Genomic DNA, 18,956 nt, shown 5'->3' with positions numbered 1-18,956 from the left:
CTGCAATGCACAACTATAAATGGCAAAAGCAACAGGTAAAGCAACCACTGCGAAAACAGAAACATCTGCAACCACACACTTAAACATCTCCAGCTTAAGTACCCACTGGACTACAGCAACATCTGCAGAGAGGCATAACTGCTGAAAACAAGCAGCAAGCTGGCCTGACTGTCCAATCATCACAGTGCAGAAGTGTTAAACACCTGAATTTGGTTGTTACCATGGGTTTAAAAAGGAGATTACACCCCATTAACTGAAAGTACTCTAAAAGAAGACACAAATGTGTGTCCATGTGTTGCTACACTTTGTACGGTGCTAAGTGGAGAACTTTAACAGGAATGGTACTTGAATTCTGTAAAGTATGATCTAGACTTACATGAGGTTTTTTGAATTACATGAGTAAAGTTTTTTAGAACTCTGTGAATACACAGAGAAGATTGCTCAGAGCTGTCAGGACGTGCTTAGCTTGTATGTAGCGCTCCTGGCTATATAACATTTTTTGGCACAGTGGTACCAGACCGCGCAACCTGACTGTTCATAATGAATAGCTTCACTGTAAAGAGTCCTCTCAAGCCACAAACTATGGTTTTAAACCTCCTATTGTATAAAGACATTAAAATCTAAAATGTTCATTAATGTGACATATGAGTGGATGAAACCAGGCTAACTCTTCCATTGTTTAAGCTAAGCTGTCTTCTTCCACTTCTCTTGTCTACGGTGTGCCACAAGGTTCTGGTTTGGGGCCTTTTGTTGTTTCTGTTGTTTCCACTCCCTCTTTAGTACATTTCAAGCACTTTTATTTCCTATCAGTGCTGTGCAGATGATGCTGAATCTATTAAAAGTTGGATGGCAGATAATTTTATCCAACTTAATGATGAGGAACTCTAGGCCTCCTACCACATTTGAAAAATCTTATATCAGGAACCTTGGTGTAACTTTTATTATTCTTTCTTTTATTTTTCAATACCAAACTGTCATAAAACACATAGGTACATATAGAAGTAATAATCTTTTCCTTTTTTATAACATACAAAAAAAAACATAAATGGGATGAGTACCTGAATACCCCCCACTCCCTCCCAATAATGTAAAAATGAATATGTTATAGAGAAAATGAATTGACCCATAGAAAACAAAACAAAGTAAAAAAAACAAAACAAAAAACAATAGCAGAAAAATTTGTACACTGTCATATGGTGGACTACAGAGAGATTTCTCGTGCTGGTAACTTTTCTAAGTATTTAAGTAAAAAATCTATCCGATGAGCCTCTGATGGAGAATTTTATCTTCTCCAATTGTAAGAGTCCTAAGATATCCTGTAGCCAGACTTTAATAATGGTGGCTGAGATGATTTCCACAACAACAAAATTCTTTTTCTAGCGATGAGAGATCTTAGTGTAACTTTTGACTCAGCCTTCCTTTTGGATGCTCACATTAAGTCTCTGGCTCACTCTGGCTTTCATCAGTTGAGAAATATTGCCAAGCTGAATTCCACTGTGTCACATTCTGAATTGGAGATTCATTTATTCATGCCTTTATTTCATCACGTCTGGGTTTTTGCAATTCATTATTCACGTCTTAACAAAACCTCCCTGGAACACGTGCAGGTTGTTCAGATTGCCGCTGTGAGACTTCTGGATAAAGTAAGCTCCCCATTGCCTTTAGAGTCCACTTTAAGATTTTGACTTTTAGAGTTCTGCATGGACAAGCGCCAGTGTGGATCAGAGAAATTTTTCACCCATACGTCCCCAGCAAGTCCCTGAGGTCATGTCATCAGGGCCTGCTGGATGTGCAGCACAACAGACGGAGAGGCAAAGGAGACAGAGCTTTTGCAACAGACCTCTCTCGCTCTGAGCATGACATCTGTGCACTTGTTTTTGGGCAACTTTTTCTTACCCAAAGACTACAAAACTACAGTTGCTGTTAATTGTTGTAAAACTACAGCAACTAATACTGAAGCTACACCAATATTACATTTAAACTACAAAAAAAATTTAACTAACCACTAAAATTCAAGCGACTGTGAAATATGGCAACTACAGCAGCTAAGCCAAATGCTGCAACCACAGTAACGCCTTCAACTGAACACGGCAATGGCGGCAACTAAAACCAGCAGAAAAGCAACATCTGAAACTAACCATTGCAACCATTTGTACCAAACAAATCAAAGCAACTACAGCAACTTAAAACCGAGCACATTAACGGCTGACAAAGCCCATCACTAAGAATTTAGTGCATTGCTTCAAGGAACTAATCGAGAAGACAGGACACGTTTCCATTATTTACAGTGGTCGTTATCAGCTCCTGTTCTTTTGGGGGTTTTATGGAAAATATGGTCTTAATTTGGAGACACACAAGCAGTAAAAACTCCAGACATTCATCCCAATAACTGCCTTTTTAGTTTGCCCTCCAAATAGCGTAAAAAAAATTCTTAAACCTCGATGTGTGGGAAAAGAAATACCAACAGAGTGTTTACTGAAAAATGAAAAGTGTCTGATTCTGAATTTAGAGTGTATTTTTACAGATACAAAGTATACAGGTATTGATCTGTTAAGAGACATCTACCTGTATGGCTCAAATATTTTATACATTAGAAGATATATATAAATAAATCTAAATACGACCTAGGTACTTAGGTACTTACTAAATAATAAATTATTCCCTTTAAAATACATATTTCAGTCTTTTGGACTGTCAGTGCGCCCCAGTGTGACTGTGGCTACAATGTAGCTGCCATCACCAGTGTGTGACTGTGACTGGAGCACTTTAAAAGAAGCAGGTGAAACTATCACAGCCCATGCTCTCAGACTTGGTGGAGAGCAGTGCAAAAAGAGAGAACTTTAGACTGCGTCGATCTGTTTCCAAATGAATGGTGTTGCTCTGTAACAGCTGGATAAATTGCTGTTTAATACCATAAACTGTATAAACATGGATGCAGCTTCTGGGTTAAAAGCCAAAGATATACCTGAAGTGACTTAAACCAGCATTCTTCCTAAAGGGACGACTTCTTGTTTCCTTAGAAGTCCTGAAGTGAAGCAGTGACCACAGGAAACACTTTCCCTGTGGGTTTTATGATGTTTTTCTGTCTCCTTTACAGTCAAAAAGCAGCAGGGTTTGGTTTACTGTATGACTGACAAGTCATTACTCCATGTGTGTGCAACGTTTGTCACTGCAGACCAGTTTAAGCGAACCTTTTACAACTTATTTTGCTTCCTTGCAGTAGACAAAATGTTTTTAACATAAGAAAGTTAAAGAATGAAGTCTAACATATATAAAAAAAGCAAACTCGTGGAATCTATCTCCCTTAACGCAGCCCTGCCATCCTTTAACCTTTTGCAGCCACCTGAGACCTCCTTTTCAGTTGATCTAAAAACCATTCAAGCGGTTACAACAACAGCGCTCTCAGCTGAGCCAGCTTGACTTCGGTGTCATGCCAGAGCTTGCCTCACAAGCTCAAAACGCTGGCTGGTTCTGAATAAAAAATAAACACAGGGCCTCATTAGCATGGCTCCACTCTCATATCAGACTCATTTACAACGGCTGGGGAGGAACGAGGGCCTTATTATGGTCATAACAGTGAGAGTTTGACGTAGTTGGGTGTTGCCTTGATCCTGGTAAACCACATCACTCCGTCAGGTGTCACCATGAGCTGGTCCTGTGAAGCAGAATCTAATTAGATTGTGGCCAGTGCTGCTATTAAAATCACCCTCCTACCTCTTGCTTTCGCTCTGCCTGTCTTCGTATAGTGTTAGGTTGAAGAATGAGTACAATGAAAGGGACACCGGGTGAGCCAGACAGAGAGGCAGCAGCCAGACCGCCAGACGCTCGATGGTGCCACGGCTTTAGATTAAAGAAAAGCACCACCCCTTTTTCTGAAGGTCAAGTTGACGACTGAAAGTGCTCTGTAGGTTGTGTAATTTTTGATTATTTTCCTTATGTCCTTAATCCAGTCTGTCTCAAGAGCAGGAACAAGATGTGAACACAGAGTGATGTTCATATGTTGAATGTGTATTTTCTCTCTTTTAGCTCTGCTGTTACTCTCTGCTAATGCTTAGATGACAAATTAAAGGAAAACAATCAAGACCACAATCAAAATGCTGCACTGCACGCAGTGTCCATCTTTTATATACAGTCTATGACAGGCAGCAAATAAGGACATGGGGGTATAGCTCAGTGGTAGAGCATTTGACTGCAGATCAAGAGGTCTCCGGTTCAAATCCGGGTGCCCCCTCTTTGAATAAAGACTGATTTAGTTATTTAATTGCTTAAGTTGAAAACAACCTTTCAAAGCTGGACCATTCGGCAGTTATGCCCAATATGGCCATATTGGGTGGTGCGAATTTCGCAGGGGTCAGCCAATCAGAAGAAAGTTCCCTTAAATGAGAAGCCTAAGATAATGTCACAGACAGTGGATAAAATGCAGCCTATCTGACTGAAAAACCAATGGATACTGGTTAATCGAAAGATAGCAATCCTCTAAACCAGGGTTGGGGAACTCCAGACCTGCAGGCTTTAGATGTGTCCTTGATCCAAAACAGCTGATTTAAATGGCTAAATGACCTCCTCAACATGTCTGGAAGTTCTCCAGAGGTCTGGTAAAGAACTAATCATTTGATTCCGGTGTACTGACCCAGGGTGAGATCTAAAACCTGCAGGACACCGGCCCTTGGGGCCTGGAGTTCCCAACTCCTTCCCTAAACCATATGCTTGTGCCTTTTTTGTGTATCATTTTTTAAACTTTAACTGGGAGCCTCTCCCATTATCAATACCCAAATTGCACATGCTCAACTCCTCGTCTCCCAGTGGAGATGGGAACAAGGAAGAGACATGAGGAAGTGAGTCAACACACATTTAAGTAGAAGAGACATGATTTTAAATCGATGTCCATTAATTAACTTAAAGTGATGTCACTTGATATGAGAACTTGGTTATTTTCTCAAAATCCTCTATGTAACTCTGGAGCCGGACCTCACAAAGAATGCAGCTTTAAAGCACATTCACATCACCTTCACTTTTAAAGACCATATGTCCATCTTCTGTATACAGTCAATAGCACTAACAGAATGTGGGGGTATAGCTCAGTGGGAGAGCATTTGACTGCAGATCAAGAGGTCTCTGGTTCAACTCCAGGTGCCCCCTGTTTGTGTAAGAGCTGTTTTTCATTTCATTTATTTGCTTAAGTTGAAAAAAAAAAAACAACTTTCCAAGCTGCACTATATGGCAACCACCAAATATGGCCATAATGGGTGGTGCGAATTGGGCGTAACCGTTTGTTTGGTTGGGGTCAGCCAATCAGAAGAAAGTTCTCTTAAAGGAGAAGCCTAAGACAATGTTGCAGACAGTGGATAAAACAAGGGCTGGCACAAAGTATAAGATACATGAGGATTATTTTACTTTAGTAAATTCCTATTTAAATGCTACCTATCTGACTAAAAAATCAATGGACAATGGTTGATTGAAAAAGGGGCCATGCCCTATACCAGGGGTGGGGAACTCCAGGCCTCAAGCGCCAGTGTTCCCAACTCCTCCCTTAAACCATACTCTTGTGCTTTTTTGTGTATATTTTTTTTAACTTTAAGTGGGAGTCTCTCCCATTATCATTTCCCAAATTGCACATGCTCAACTCCTCATCTCCCAGTGGAGATGGGAACACGGAAGAGACATGAGGAAGTGAGTCAACACACATTTAAGTAGAAGAGACATGACTTTAAAGTGATGTCACTTGATATGAGAACTAGGTTCATTTTCTGAAAAACCTCTATACAACTGGTCATTACAAAGAATGCAGCTTTAAAGCACAGCCACATCACCTTCACTTTTAAAGACTGGACCCTATGTCCATCTTCTGCAAACAGTCAAGACCATTCTGTGGGGGTATAGCTCAGTGGTAGAGCATTTGACAGCAGATCAAGAGGTCTCTGGTTCAAATCCGGATACCCCCTGTTTAAATAAGAACTATATGTTTAAATAAGGACTGTTCCTTGGAGCACCCCAAGGCTCACTGGGCCTTGAGTTTCCAACCTCTACCCTAAACCATATGCTTGTGCCTTACTGTGTATATTACTTTAACTGGGAGACTCTCCCATTATCGTTTCCCAAATTGCACATGCTCAACTCCTCGTCTCCCAGTGGAGATGGGAACGAGGAAGTGAGTCAACACGAATTTAAGTAGACGAGACATGACTTTAAATTGATGTCCATTAATTAACTTAAAGTGATGACACTTGAAATGAGAACTAGGTTATTTTCTCAAAAACTTCTATATAACTCTGGAGCTGCTCATTTCAAAGAATGCAGCTGTAAGGCACAGCAACATCACCTTCACTTTCCAAGACTGGAACCTATGTCTAGCTTCTGCATAAAGTGACTGGCTGAGGGGGTATAGCTCAGTGGTAGAGCATTTGAGTGCAGATCAAGAGGTCTCTGGTTCAAATCCAGGTGCCCCCTGTTTCCCAATTTACATGGGAGGTGTTGATGAATTCATTGCATTTTGTTTGCATGTAATTAGTCCTTTGGGTGTACAAGTAAGAGGGAGTAGGTTTCATTTGAAAGATCAGTGAAGTTCCTGTTTTTGAATGCTTTGCAACCAAAAAGTTGGGGTCCTGAGGTTTTTAAAAAATGAGCTAAAGGTACACAAGACATGAACTGTATAATGGTATAATGACACACAGTACTTTAACTTGAAAACAGGTTAATGTGTCATCACTTAAAAGCTGATGGAGGGAAACGTCACTGCAAAGCATTTCTTAGTGATCACATTTATCCAGTGATGAAGTATTTTTATGCTGATGAGAGTGGACATCACCCACATCCATACAGTCATAGCTTTCTACTCCTTCACCACTTGAATGAATATCTTTTGGAAGAATGATGTTTCGAGATTTGGAGGATCAATACCAGGCTGCACTGAAGTGTTGTGATCATTGTCCAAACACTTTACTAAGACGCTACAATTCCTTTACTTTCTCAGTCTCTATATTTGGCTCATTGTTCCTAAATACTCCACCATATTCACCATCTAATCTCTAACTGCGTCCATCTGCTGTTCGGGTTTGAGAAAACAGTTTTTTTTCTCGTCTGAAAAAGCCGCCTGCTGAAGCAGAAAAACAATCGTATGTGCGTGCACCAAATGGTAACACTGCAGGACGCTTTTTCAGCTGCACATTTCGGATGAATCCCGTGGCTTACATCAGCACGGAGTTCTCTCGGGACTGTAGAAGTTCACGTTTTATTATTGTAAGCTTTATTTATGATCAAACACAGCATATAGTTACAACACAGCTAAGGGCCCCAGTGTGTACCTATAGGTGAGGTCCGTCTTGTCCCAGCGTTGTCCATACAGGGTGTAGCGTCTCTGGCGGTATCGCCCCCGGTGCCGCCACTCTTCCTTGGTGGGGTAGTCCGGTACGCCACAGCGGGGATGGTTCAATGTGCTGTTTGTCAATGAGTATGGCTCTTTAACCAGTTCCTGAGTTTGAGGTGCTTTTGCTCTCTTCTTCAGCTCCTGAAAGTTTTCAGAGACCTGAAACAACAACGTGGTTCATTTAGACAACGTCATGCTTTCATAGGCAGGGACAACTCGGCATGTCTGTACGTGACCTTGTGGGTCAGTACTTAGTAGTTTGCTGTAGGCAGGGTTGGATCAGATTACTTTGAACATGTCAGTGAATACAAATTACTTGGCAGCTTTTTGTAAGTAGTAACTTAACCCACTGAACTAAAAGCAATCTGACACAATTACTTACCTAATCTGATTACATAGGCCTCACGGCAATATAGAGTTTGCATGAGCCCCAGTTTCTCCTGCAATTGATATCACAGCCCAACACACAAAATTGACCTTTAAGCTTATGTTTATTTTAGTTAAATGGAGCAATGCATATTAATTAACAGGGAGACTGAAGTCTGTCATGTAATTGCATCCAATTTGGCAATTATTTAGAATTGATGCATTAATAAGAGGCACAATTACACAAATAACAATATTTGATTGTTTCCAAACTACTGTTTCATATATCTGAAGAAAGAATTATCGGATGTTTGTTTAGTATGTGCTGCTCGATAACAGAAGACTGACTGCCCAGAAACACCAGAAACTTCCTCCAGATGTTATCAAAGACAAAAAAAGAAAAAAAATCTTGGCAATTAAAGTATAATGTCATTGCACTTCTAAAAATGTTGTGGTTGTAATAAACTTCAATTCAGTTTCACGACAAAATCAGCCACAGGGCAGGTTTTACTTTAATGGAAAGGCCAGTGCGGAAGTGAAAAAGATCTGCTTTGTTTTAACAGGAAGAGACCTTCAGCAGAACAAGGCCTCACTGAGATGACGGCAGCGGGAGGCCAGTTGTTAAGATGGTGCCTTTCCGATGACCCACTAGATAAGCCCGTATTTTTACAATTGCTGTTTTGTTTGCAGCTGTTTGTGAGATTAGTGAAGCCAGATATGATGTCATGGCGTTAGATGGAAATGCAGAAACATGACAGCTTAGATTAAGTGTGCTGTAGCTATGTGGTGGTCCCACACTGTGCTGCCCATGCTTGAACCAATCATTTTTAGCACGTGAAAGAACTGGTGACTTTTCAAACCTGACTCTTTCATCAGTGGAAAACCTACTCTACCTCCTGACCCACAGCTGCCCCCCTTTTAGGTTTCCATTTCTACTCAGTATTTAGTCAAAGAAGTATTTGCAAATCCCATTTGCGCAGTTCTCAAGTGCATGCAGGCAAACTCTCCCTGTGGAGAGCAACAGAGGCATGTGCTGATATGCAATCTCAAAACCAGATTTTTAGAAATGCTCTGCATATATAGTCTTAAATTAAACTCTGATGGACGCATAGAAGAGGAAGTGTTGCTTTATTCTGATATCTACTGGCTTTATCAGAAGCCTTACAACATTTTTCATTGCCTCTGCAGGCAATCGCTAATGTTTCAGTCTGAATGACCTAAAGTTTGCTGTTAGAGGGTGAATGCTTGGCTCTTAGCACACAGTTGTTGCTATAATATGTGCCTCTTATCAGTTGTGAAGTTGCTACAAATTCACCAAAAGTGGTTATGATTCGTGGTGCAGGGAATGTGAATGTGTGAGGCTAACTGAGTGATAATCCAACTATAAGTTGACTATGATGACTTGGGACATAAAGTTAAAAAGAACAAAGAAGAAAGGAAGAAACAAGACAAAGAAAATAAGTAATAAGAAGGGAGAGAAGCAAAAACAAACTACAGAAAGCCCTGAGGCAGAGGTCAATGTTCTCTGGATTTGAATCATCATCATTTTGAACCCCGAGGTTAATGACAGCATAACCTCATAATCAGGTCACTGAGTCATGTATTTTTCCTCAGTTTAAGAGCCAGTTGGTCTCAGAATGTCCCATTATCATTAATACCACCCTCCCCCCTGTTAGATCAAGAGGAAATGCCTCTGCTTATTTCCACAGAAGCAAATTACAGAGTGGATCTATCCCATCTGCACCTCCTCATCTCACTCTGTCCTCAGCCTAAAGCAAAACTGCATCTGCAGCTCTGCAGTTGCAGGGAACAGTTGGGTGTACTCATCCTATCACAAAATGATGTGCATTTCCTTTTCCGGTGCCACTCAGAAAAACCTGTGGGAAAAGACACTATCGATATACGTGCAGATGAAACAAATTACCTCCATTATCAGTGCCCGTGAATCTTCCCACAGGCCAGTGCAGCTCCGACATTTGCGGATATTGTCCTTTTATGAAATAATGAAGCATGCATGGATGGATGCATCTTCCCTTTGAGCACTAGTTCTCCTTGGCATTTAGGAATTAGCATTTGGTTATCAGTTTACATGCTTGTGGGATGTTTCAAGATGAGACTTTTGCTGCACAATTAATATAAAAGGTGGGAGATCTGTAGGTTTTTAAGACTCATTGTTAGTTTAAAACCAGTTTAAAATATGTGTTACGTTTGTTGGTGCTCAGACTAAACATGGCCCAAATTCAAAATGATAAGGTCAATTTAACACAAGACTCAGATTGCCCTAAATCTTCAGTTTCATGCAGTTTTTCTACTCTTTGATCTGAATTATGTCACAGGAAAGGGATATTGCTAATATAGTCATCTCTGCCACAATGGCTCCACCTACCTGCTGTTTATTAAACTTTATGCTTTAGGCAGCCAATCAGAAGACCCAGAACCTGCGGCAGGTGGAGACCAGGCTTAAGTGTTGCTATGCTAAGCTCACTGAGTCTGCAAAAGAGAGCAAGGGCCAAACTGCAGTTAAAGCAGTGGAGTTTGAATATGTCTTCAGGAAGAGAAACTCAATGAAGAGACAGCAATCTGTGTGAGGCTACCCGTACTCCTGTCTCAGAAAGTGGAACTGCTATGCTTTGCTCCTAGACTCACTGCACTTGGTTGCACATCTTCACTCTTAACCTGCTGTTTGGACCTTGGTTTTTTGATCTGCTCTGGTTCCTTTGCGGTCTTTCCAGCTTTGCTGTTTTAATTCTTCTTCTCATTGGTGTCCTTCTGAGGGTTTCTGGTTCCTGCCTCCTCTAATGCTGATTGTCCTCTTTCACGGCCGTGAGAATGTGCAACCCAGCAGAGCACTGCACTGAGGTAACCTTGACCTCAAACACAGATAGACTTCAGCTGGGTGTGTTGGTGGTTACTGTCACCATACATGGCTATGTTTTTTGGGAATTTGTGGCTTAAAGGAAGGGCGAGAGGAGCTAACAAACGCCATTTTGAGACTGGGGATGAACTGAGGGGTGAACCAAGATAAATATAATAATAATACACGTTCTGACAATTGGGCCATGTTCATTAATATGACAATAAACCATTTTATATGACAGAAAAGACAGAAAGGAAAAGCATAAAAAAGTTCTCCTTAAGAGTTTTCACCACTGACAGAGGAAATAAATCAAACATGAAGCATTAAACCTGCTTAAATTAAATGCTTCATTATGACTGAGGATTTTGCAGTTATAGCCACAGAAAGAAGACGCTACTTATTTACACTTAAGGTGCAGGATAATGAAACAAAGCTATCCAGTGAACGGGTTCTGCAAAACTTTATGTCACCTGATTGCAAAATTAAAAGGCCAAAATGTATTTCAACCCGTCGTGCATCATTACTTTGATGTTACAGAGGTTTTGCAGTGCTGACAGAAAGCCAGGTCTAACCTTTACTATATCAAAAGCCCAACATGAATTCCCATTAAAGCCACACAACCTGTAAAAGCAAAATAATTAAACGAAGAATGCTTATCTGAGTACGGTCACAGCGGTGCATGTGCTGTGCTTAAATGAGCCTGACTCGCTCGGCTCTGCAGGACTCTACTGTGTCGCTGTTAGGTAGGTTATGGGGAACAAAACCCAGCAGGATTTGTGGAATGTGCTCCAGACTGCAGAAACGCAGTGACTGATGGATCTGGATTGCAGAACAAACACTACGCATACACGGCCCTCCACCTCCCGCGTTTCACTTTGTTTAAAGGAGATTTCAGCTGCTTGTTTTGTTGCAGAAATCCCTTATTCGTGTTCAGGGGAATGTTTCTACTCATGTCCTGCAGCTTTTCTTTAAATGGCTTGTTAGTGTTGTTACGACTGAACAAAAAGGCCTTTTAAACAGAGTCCCCCCCCCCATGAGATTTCGAAGGCACCCTTGGAAAGCCCTTTCTGCTCTTCCTTGAGCACCAGTCTGATGCGAGCTTTCTGTCTCTGCGCTATTATCTGCCTTCCTGCAGTTCATACTGACAACAAAAACTTCAGATAAACAACAAAACCCTTATCACGATACGATGTGTTCTGAAACTTATCTATCTAATGGCTGCTGATCTTAAACTGGAGGAAAACATTACAAGCACAGAACATATCTTACTTGGCAAAGCCTGTGAGTTCATGTTCATTTAGTTCAATTACAGATTATGCAAAATGTATCAGATATTTTTTTTATCATGGCTTTGAGGTTTTGTTTTCATTTTTTTGGTCATTCTGTTGCACTTTTGATGTTTCACTTCCTCTCTGCCAGTTCGCCTCAAGCAGAAACAGTAAAACAGTACAGCTGGTAAGTGCCAAAAAGTGCAGTTCCTCTAACGGCCACTTGAGGCTGTCTCCACAAGTGAGTCAATCGCCACAGATTCCCATGTTAACATGTCCAACTTTGCAGAAGAAACATATGTTTGCAGCCCGGCATAAAAAAAGGTTTTTGTCGTCATGTACAGTTCCCTTCGCCTTATTAACTGTATGGATGTTTTTGTTGTAATGACTCATCCATTTGGAGACTGGTGAGGCTTAAAGTTAGCGCTGTGGCTGCTTTAACTGACACACATCCACACAAATGACTGCAGCTGCTATCCGTCTTTTAGGCCTCACCTCGGTAAATTGGAGTCACTGAGGTTGACCTCTTGCTCGTGTTTTTGTTCTTGAGATTGTTTATCTGTGCAAGTGATAATTACAAGCACAATGCAGCAACGCAGACAGATAAAAACTCAATTTAAAACACCTTTTCATCATCATAAGAGGTCATGGCCTGTTCTAACCTTTAGGCAGCTCTGGGGCAATGTCTTCTGTGCAAACCATCCCCAAGCCTCACATAGGCTAACTTAAAAACCCCCCAAAAAACTTTAAAGGTATTTTGTGATATAAGTTACAATCTTTGCCTGGTTGTTTTTCCACCCCTGGTCGTTATCATCTCAGGTGTTTGAACATAATAACGATAGCTGTTTTGCTGACAGGACAACACGAAGCCTCTGTGGTTTGTGTTGATGACGGGGATTTGAACTGTGAATCACCTGGACACCAGCCAACCCCGGGCTCTAAACGAGACAGTTTAGACTGAAGCTGCCCCCCACCTGATCCCAATCACATCAGTGCTGAGGTGAGCGAGTGTCGGCTTTCAGGGTCGTAAAACTATACCTGGCGCTGGGTACACGGGGTTGGGGTGTGGGGGGCACTGCTTGGTCATTTCAAAGAAATCCTGTTGAAGACTAAGCCTCCCCAGCTGTGTGTCAAATGGACTGTTTGACCCGCGTGACCCCGCAGTCATAAATGTGCCTGATTCCTAACAGGTTCACTGACGTTCAAGGTTAAACCCAAGCACAGGTATTATCTTCACCTAAATGTGTTTTAGTTTGTACTCGAGATGATATCTTAGCCGATGTCGTTGATGAAATGCAGTGAAACAGAATCTGACGTATTATTTTTCCCAGTTAGAAAACAAGCTGATGGATTTTTAATCTTCAGCAGATAAAAAGTTAATTTCAGACTCAGAGTGCAGCTCCAAACAGCATATATTTAACCTAAAAGAAGAATCTTTGGAAAACAATGAGTTTTTTGGGGGTATATTTTAGGATAAACGTGTTCTGTCTTACCAACATTTTAGGTTGAGCTCAGTTATATGAAAGACCGCTTTGTTTGATGCCACCTCCACAACTTTGCTGATGAGACTTGGATGTTGCAGGTGTGCACACACAGACAATGGAAATCCTGCCAGGAGAGTGTGTGATGATGTTTGAGAAAGAAATGAAAAACTACCTTCAGGACAATTAATCTGTCACTTTCTGCTGAGAATGCAAGTTAGCGATGAGACACAAAATCTCCAAAAAGCCCGAAGGTGCTCACTCACGCTGAGAGCATGTGGAGGGGGTGTGCGATGGTGGCGGCGAAGGGGGTCATCCGTTACATGCACGGACACATCTAGCTTCTGGTTACAGTGTTGACAAGATCTGCAAGAAGCAGTGCAGGAGATCTGCGAGTGGTATTTAGAGAGCACAGAGAGACAAGTCTGGGCACGGTGCGTCTGAAGAGCGTCTCCAGTCTGACAACAAATCCACCACAACCCCCCGCCGGGTCACTGATGTGACAGAGAACCTCCAGGGAGATGGTTTCCACTCGTTTGAAGAAGAAAAACACTTTCATCCACAGCACATCTTCACACGAGCAGAGAGGTCCCTCAGTTAATATGTTACAGACATTTGGGAAAGCTGTTAGTGAAAGCACATGCAACTACTTCTGGAGTAGTTATTCCAACTTCATATTTTTTAACTGAAGAAGGAAATTACCAGAGGAATGTACCTGTGATTACTTTAGTTTATATGTTTATACTTCAGCTTTTTGTGAATGTTTAATGACTGGTTTAACTTTAAATTTTAAAGCCAGGTTTCTGCTGGGCCACTGACATTCCTCAGTGTCCTTTTGTATAGTCTTTGACAGACACAGAGCATAGACACTGATCGAAGGAGAGTTCCTATTATAAATTTAACTCTTTTGTTCAATTTCATACTATTTATATAATTATTTCACCATCACAGCAGACAAAACCTTTCAAACGCTAACAAACACAGCTGGAGTCAAGAAATGCACCTCTAAAATACTGAATAGAAGTCTAACACAGTAAAAATGTTACAATTACCAACCAAAAAAGCACAAACGTAGATACTCACTTTTCTCTGCATCTGAACCACACTCCATAATACCATGAAAAATATACTATTTTATGCCTAATTTAAACTGTGTTATCGCTGGCATTTTTCATAGATTCAGCTAAAGAAATGGGGGGAAATGTGTTTTTGTGTTGAGTTGCTATAACAAAGTGCTAAAAGATACTATTTGAAATTGTTACTTTGCTCAGTCGTCTGTTATTGGAAAACACAACATTATTTCATCACTTAAATTCGGTGTCAGCCAGTCTCCTTGGAAGCAAAATATAAAGAAATAAGGAGTGGCTCAAGATTTACTGTATATATTTGCCAGATTTGTTAACTGTAGTTTTAGGATAGACATTGTTTTTATTAAAAAATGCATCTGGGGGAGATTCTTCTGAAAAAGTCACATTTTTATAGACCCTTTGCTTCAGTACAGCAGAGTGAATTACGTCCACACAACGTGTTTTGAATAAGGACCGTAGAAAATCTATAACTGCAGCTTAAGTATAAAGGAAATTGGCTACATAAAACAAGGAAATTATAAAATTTGATATGAAAACATCTTCTTGAAACTCAGAGAGTAGCACAGACTGGTGAAAAGGAAAAAGGACCCCAGGGTGGAAAAAAAAAAAGTTTCAAAGAGGCGACAGGTGATGCTGCCAGTGCTTCAAACAATGGTCTTTTTTATGGCAGAAAAACAAGAAGTGTAAAGATTTTTTCATCAACATGATATCTGAGTATCCAAAAGAAACAGTCTAAACCTAATCCAGATAACAGGAAGTAAGTCATAAGTGAGTGTTTACTTGAGGAGACAGATAAGGATTCAATTTGAAGGGTGTGCTCTTACTGAAACAACGGGGAAAAGGATTGCTTACAGTAGGAGAACATTTATTGTACTAGATGGGGGGTGGGGGTGGGGATGGTGGGAGTATAACAATTTTTCATCAAGAAATACTTTGTTATCTTCCTTCTTACTTCGCTAATCCAATTTATCTTCTGATGATCAGAAACACCCGGCAGTTGAAGGTGATACAAACCATCTGGGCATCTGCTTGAATCTCTTATCTTTCCTGTCAAGAAAAAAACCCAAAAGGCTTCCTCATATGACCTCAGACTCGCAGATCTCCTGTTCGCCTGGCCGCAGGATGATTTCACTGCTGATTGTGATTATTAATTAGAGAAAACCCCCAGGAGAGCCAACTACCAGGAAAATCAGCTGGCTTTTCTTTAAGGTTACTGTGGTGTGATTTGCTATTCGGCTTTTAGAGAAAAGTAAACGACACAAGTAAGACGTGCCAGAGTTAAAGTGAGGACATCAGGTACAAGGCTTCAACATCTGGACTATAGTTTGAACAGGATTTCTTTCCAGAGAAGGGAAAAATCCTGCAGCAAGGCACCAAACTTCCTGTTTAAAGGGGGTTCTTCTGCCCCGCTGTTGCCAAGTGCATGCACACTGGCTGTTGCTGATCTTGCTCTGATACTGTTTCTAACTTTTGTTGTGTAAATAAATTTTAACTGAGCATTGCTGTAAGCTACAGAAACACCTCACACGTACGGCAAAGAAGGGCCAAACACAACATGTGTGCAGTCTAACTGAACTTAAACGATAACATTAAAGAGTCCTGGATGTCCAATAAGCAGTGGCCTTTTCAGTAGCTATGCTATGCTACCTGAATTCTTTTCCTTACCTGTTTCTGAGCTGCTGTGGGTTAAAAATCTTTAAAATCTTTGTTATGCCTTTCAGCCTTCAATCTTCTCCTCCTCTTTTCTAGCTAGATGCTACTACTACTGCTCTGCAAGCTTCTATAATTTGGCTCATAGACAGTAGAAAAGATGCACGTAGCCTACAGACCTGAAAAGTGAAGCCAATAGGGAAGGGCATGACAACTTTTTTACCAGCCAGCGGGGGGCATCACCTTTCATTGAGACATGACTCCAGCTCATGTGATCCATGAGCTCTGTAAACTCTTCCCTGACGACTGTGGTCACTTTTTTTGCCATTTCACAAATCACAAATTATTAGCCAATGAGCATGTGCAGTGCCCTGTTTCTCGCCCCTCGCTCATCACATCTGGTTTCAAAACACCAAGATGGCGACTGCAAAAATGCTGTGCTCAAGGCTTCACAATTACAGAACTTCACCACCGACTGATGTTCAGCCTGCATCAGTCACGACTACTTAGTGTACGGTTCTAACAGAACAAACAGCAAATCTGGCACCAGAAGGTGTTTAACTCTTGAGAAGAACGTATGCGCTGTGTCTAACAGATGTGATTGATTGGTCACGTTCCTACCACAGATTAATCAGGCTCAAGTTTTATTGGGGACTGGACCAGTAAAATCCAAATATTGTTCAACAGATTTGTTTTTACAGTAACGCAGTTTGAGCTTTAGCACCAACCTGAAACGCTGCATGCCAATACTAACAAGTGGGTGACATCACTATATACAGTCGCTATATATACTTTTATATGTAGGCTATGCACTCATAACCTTTTTGGGTGCATGAGCAGTGCTGCTCGAACTGTGTAAATTGAGTTTTCAGTTGTTCTTTATTTAGTTTAAGACAACAAAACAACAGGTGAGACCTGCTCCTAAAACACCTGAGACAGAAATCCATAAATCCATCTTAGAGTCTTAAAGACTTTATTATGAATACTTTATAAGTGAGAATCAACAGATTTTTCCCACATTACAATATTATTGCAACGCTTCCCTCTCGGTGACATATTATTGCGATTTTTAATATATTCTCACATGCTGAGTGCATTATGGTGAATTACTGCTTAATCACATTTTTTCAACTGCAAATTATGTCCTCAAAGTAAAACTTTGTCTTTATCTGTTTTATCTAATGAGATAAAGTTATCAGATTTCAGTTATTGTTTTCACTAACACCTAAAGACTAAAGATGGAGTCTGTCTGATATCAGTCTGTGATTACATTATTTTTTGATGCCTCGCTGAATTTGTAGATTTCCTCACTTAGAAACAAATAAATAATCTCTAATTTCATTTAGTTCTAGTTTATTTTGAACCAAGACGAACAAAATATCAACCAAAAATCCATAAATAACACATTATATAAAAGTTCTGAACTGATTTGGGTGTCATTTTGTGACATACGTATTTGATGCCCTAGAATTCAGCCAGAACTCCGACTCCCAGAATTCTGTGTTGGAGGTTTTTCTGTTGAGCCGATTTAATGTAGATTTGCTAACATTAACTCATAAATTTGATGAATGAAATGAACCCTGTTATTCATAGTAATCCCAGAATATTTTAATAAAATAATGATAATTGGTGTTCCTGTATTGCCACTCAAAATATCACGATACCATTGCTATATCGATTTTTTCCCCCAACCCTTTCCATAAAATGTTTGCCTCGAGGCACGCTGCTTAGGTTACAGCCTCGATGTCATCCAGCTTTCTTGCATCTACACTTGCATCTAACCAGAAACTGCTGCAGGTGGGCAACTGGTTCATGTGCCGCTATGACGAGCTCACCAAGGCTGCAAAGTGAAACTACCTCCTGCAGCAACAGTCCAAGAGTATGAAGTCTGATCTTGTGTGTGCACACCTACTGCCCCACTACAGACACAAATACAGTGTAATTCTCTGGGAGACATTGCATTCAGTCAGTAGAGTAACCTGAACTGGAAATATAAAGGTCTGATACCCTCCACCTCCTCTCACCTTATCAGTAAAGGATTCAGAATGAGGCTCCTCCTCTTAAATAACAAGTTTTTAAGTGTATCCCCTTCCTGTGGTGTCTCATTCGACAATTTCAGCCCGCTGCAGCTGTGACCCAGATCCGCTTGATGGGAACCTAGGCTGGCTCTGATGTCACCATTGCTCTCACGGTTCCCCGGCCAATCCCTTTGCTTGAATGGCATCAACGTGATGGAAAAAAACAGACCGGGAAAACCAAGGGGCACTCCGGTTTTGCTGACAAAAGTGAAATGCAAACAGTTAGCTCTTACGGCCCCCTTACCCCAGAGAAAACAGGCGCTATGTATCCCACTGCCCTGAATGCCACAGACACACGGGCCTGCCCGGGCTTGTGTGATCGCTCACTCTGTTGTCAAAAAACAGAGAAAGAGAGAAAAAAAGTGACAACACTGCAGATTACAGTTTCCCATGAAATGACCAGGAGTCATAAAACCATTTTCGCCACAGGTGCAACATAGTTCTGACAATGTGTTGCTAGTATAGCAATATTTCTTCACACCATGACAATGTGTCATAACAACACTGCAGTGATCTGATGTCTGATTACTTTAAATTAAAAAAGAGGAAAGAATTGAAAGAATGTGGAAAACAATATGTGAAATTATTCAAAACAATGGAAGCACAACAGCAGGTTAACATGTCAGGCTGCAATCAGCTGACCAATGCTGCTAGCTCAATATTCACTGCTCTTTGTGGATTTAGCCAGCTATACTTTACTCTGACTACCACCAGTGGGCAACGGGTGAAGTGTTTTGCCCAAGCACAATGACCGAGCTTGTCCAACCCGGGGCTTGAACCGGCAACCTTCGGATTACAAGGCAAA

The 18,956-nt window shown here is 40.9% G+C and overlaps 1 protein-coding gene and 4 non-coding genes across 5 annotated transcripts in view; 4 read left to right on the top strand and 1 right to left on the bottom strand.

The window, feature by feature from the left end:
* The window catches only part of LOC101481175 (stromelysin-3), a 40,972-nt gene that overhangs the window by 19,023 nt on the left and 2,993 nt on the right, over positions 1–18,956 (bottom strand). Inside the window, 1 exon segment of the mRNA XM_076891184.1 lies at positions 7,302–7,522. Within this exon segment, the coding sequence (XP_076747299.1) occupies positions 7,302–7,522 (221 nt within the window).
* trnac-gca (transfer RNA cysteine (anticodon GCA)) lies at positions 4,160–4,231 on the top strand. The gene has a single exon. It is a non-coding gene; the product is annotated as a tRNA-Cys (tRNA).
* trnac-gca (transfer RNA cysteine (anticodon GCA)) lies at positions 5,068–5,139 on the top strand. Its single transcript has one exon. It is a non-coding gene; the product is annotated as a tRNA-Cys (tRNA).
* trnac-gca (transfer RNA cysteine (anticodon GCA)) lies at positions 5,871–5,942 on the top strand. Its single transcript has one exon. It is a non-coding gene; the product is annotated as a tRNA-Cys (tRNA).
* On the top strand, positions 6,376–6,447 carry trnac-gca (transfer RNA cysteine (anticodon GCA)). Its single transcript has one exon. It is a non-coding gene; the product is annotated as a tRNA-Cys (tRNA).

The sequence above is a fragment of the Maylandia zebra genome, linkage group LG12 (genome assembly GCF_041146795.1).
Source record: "Maylandia zebra isolate NMK-2024a linkage group LG12, Mzebra_GT3a, whole genome shotgun sequence".
Taxonomy (NCBI): Eukaryota; Metazoa; Chordata; class Actinopteri; order Cichliformes; family Cichlidae; genus Maylandia; species Maylandia zebra.
The sequence above is the reverse complement of the archived record's forward strand: the minus strand, read 5'-3'. Positions and strand labels throughout refer to the sequence as shown.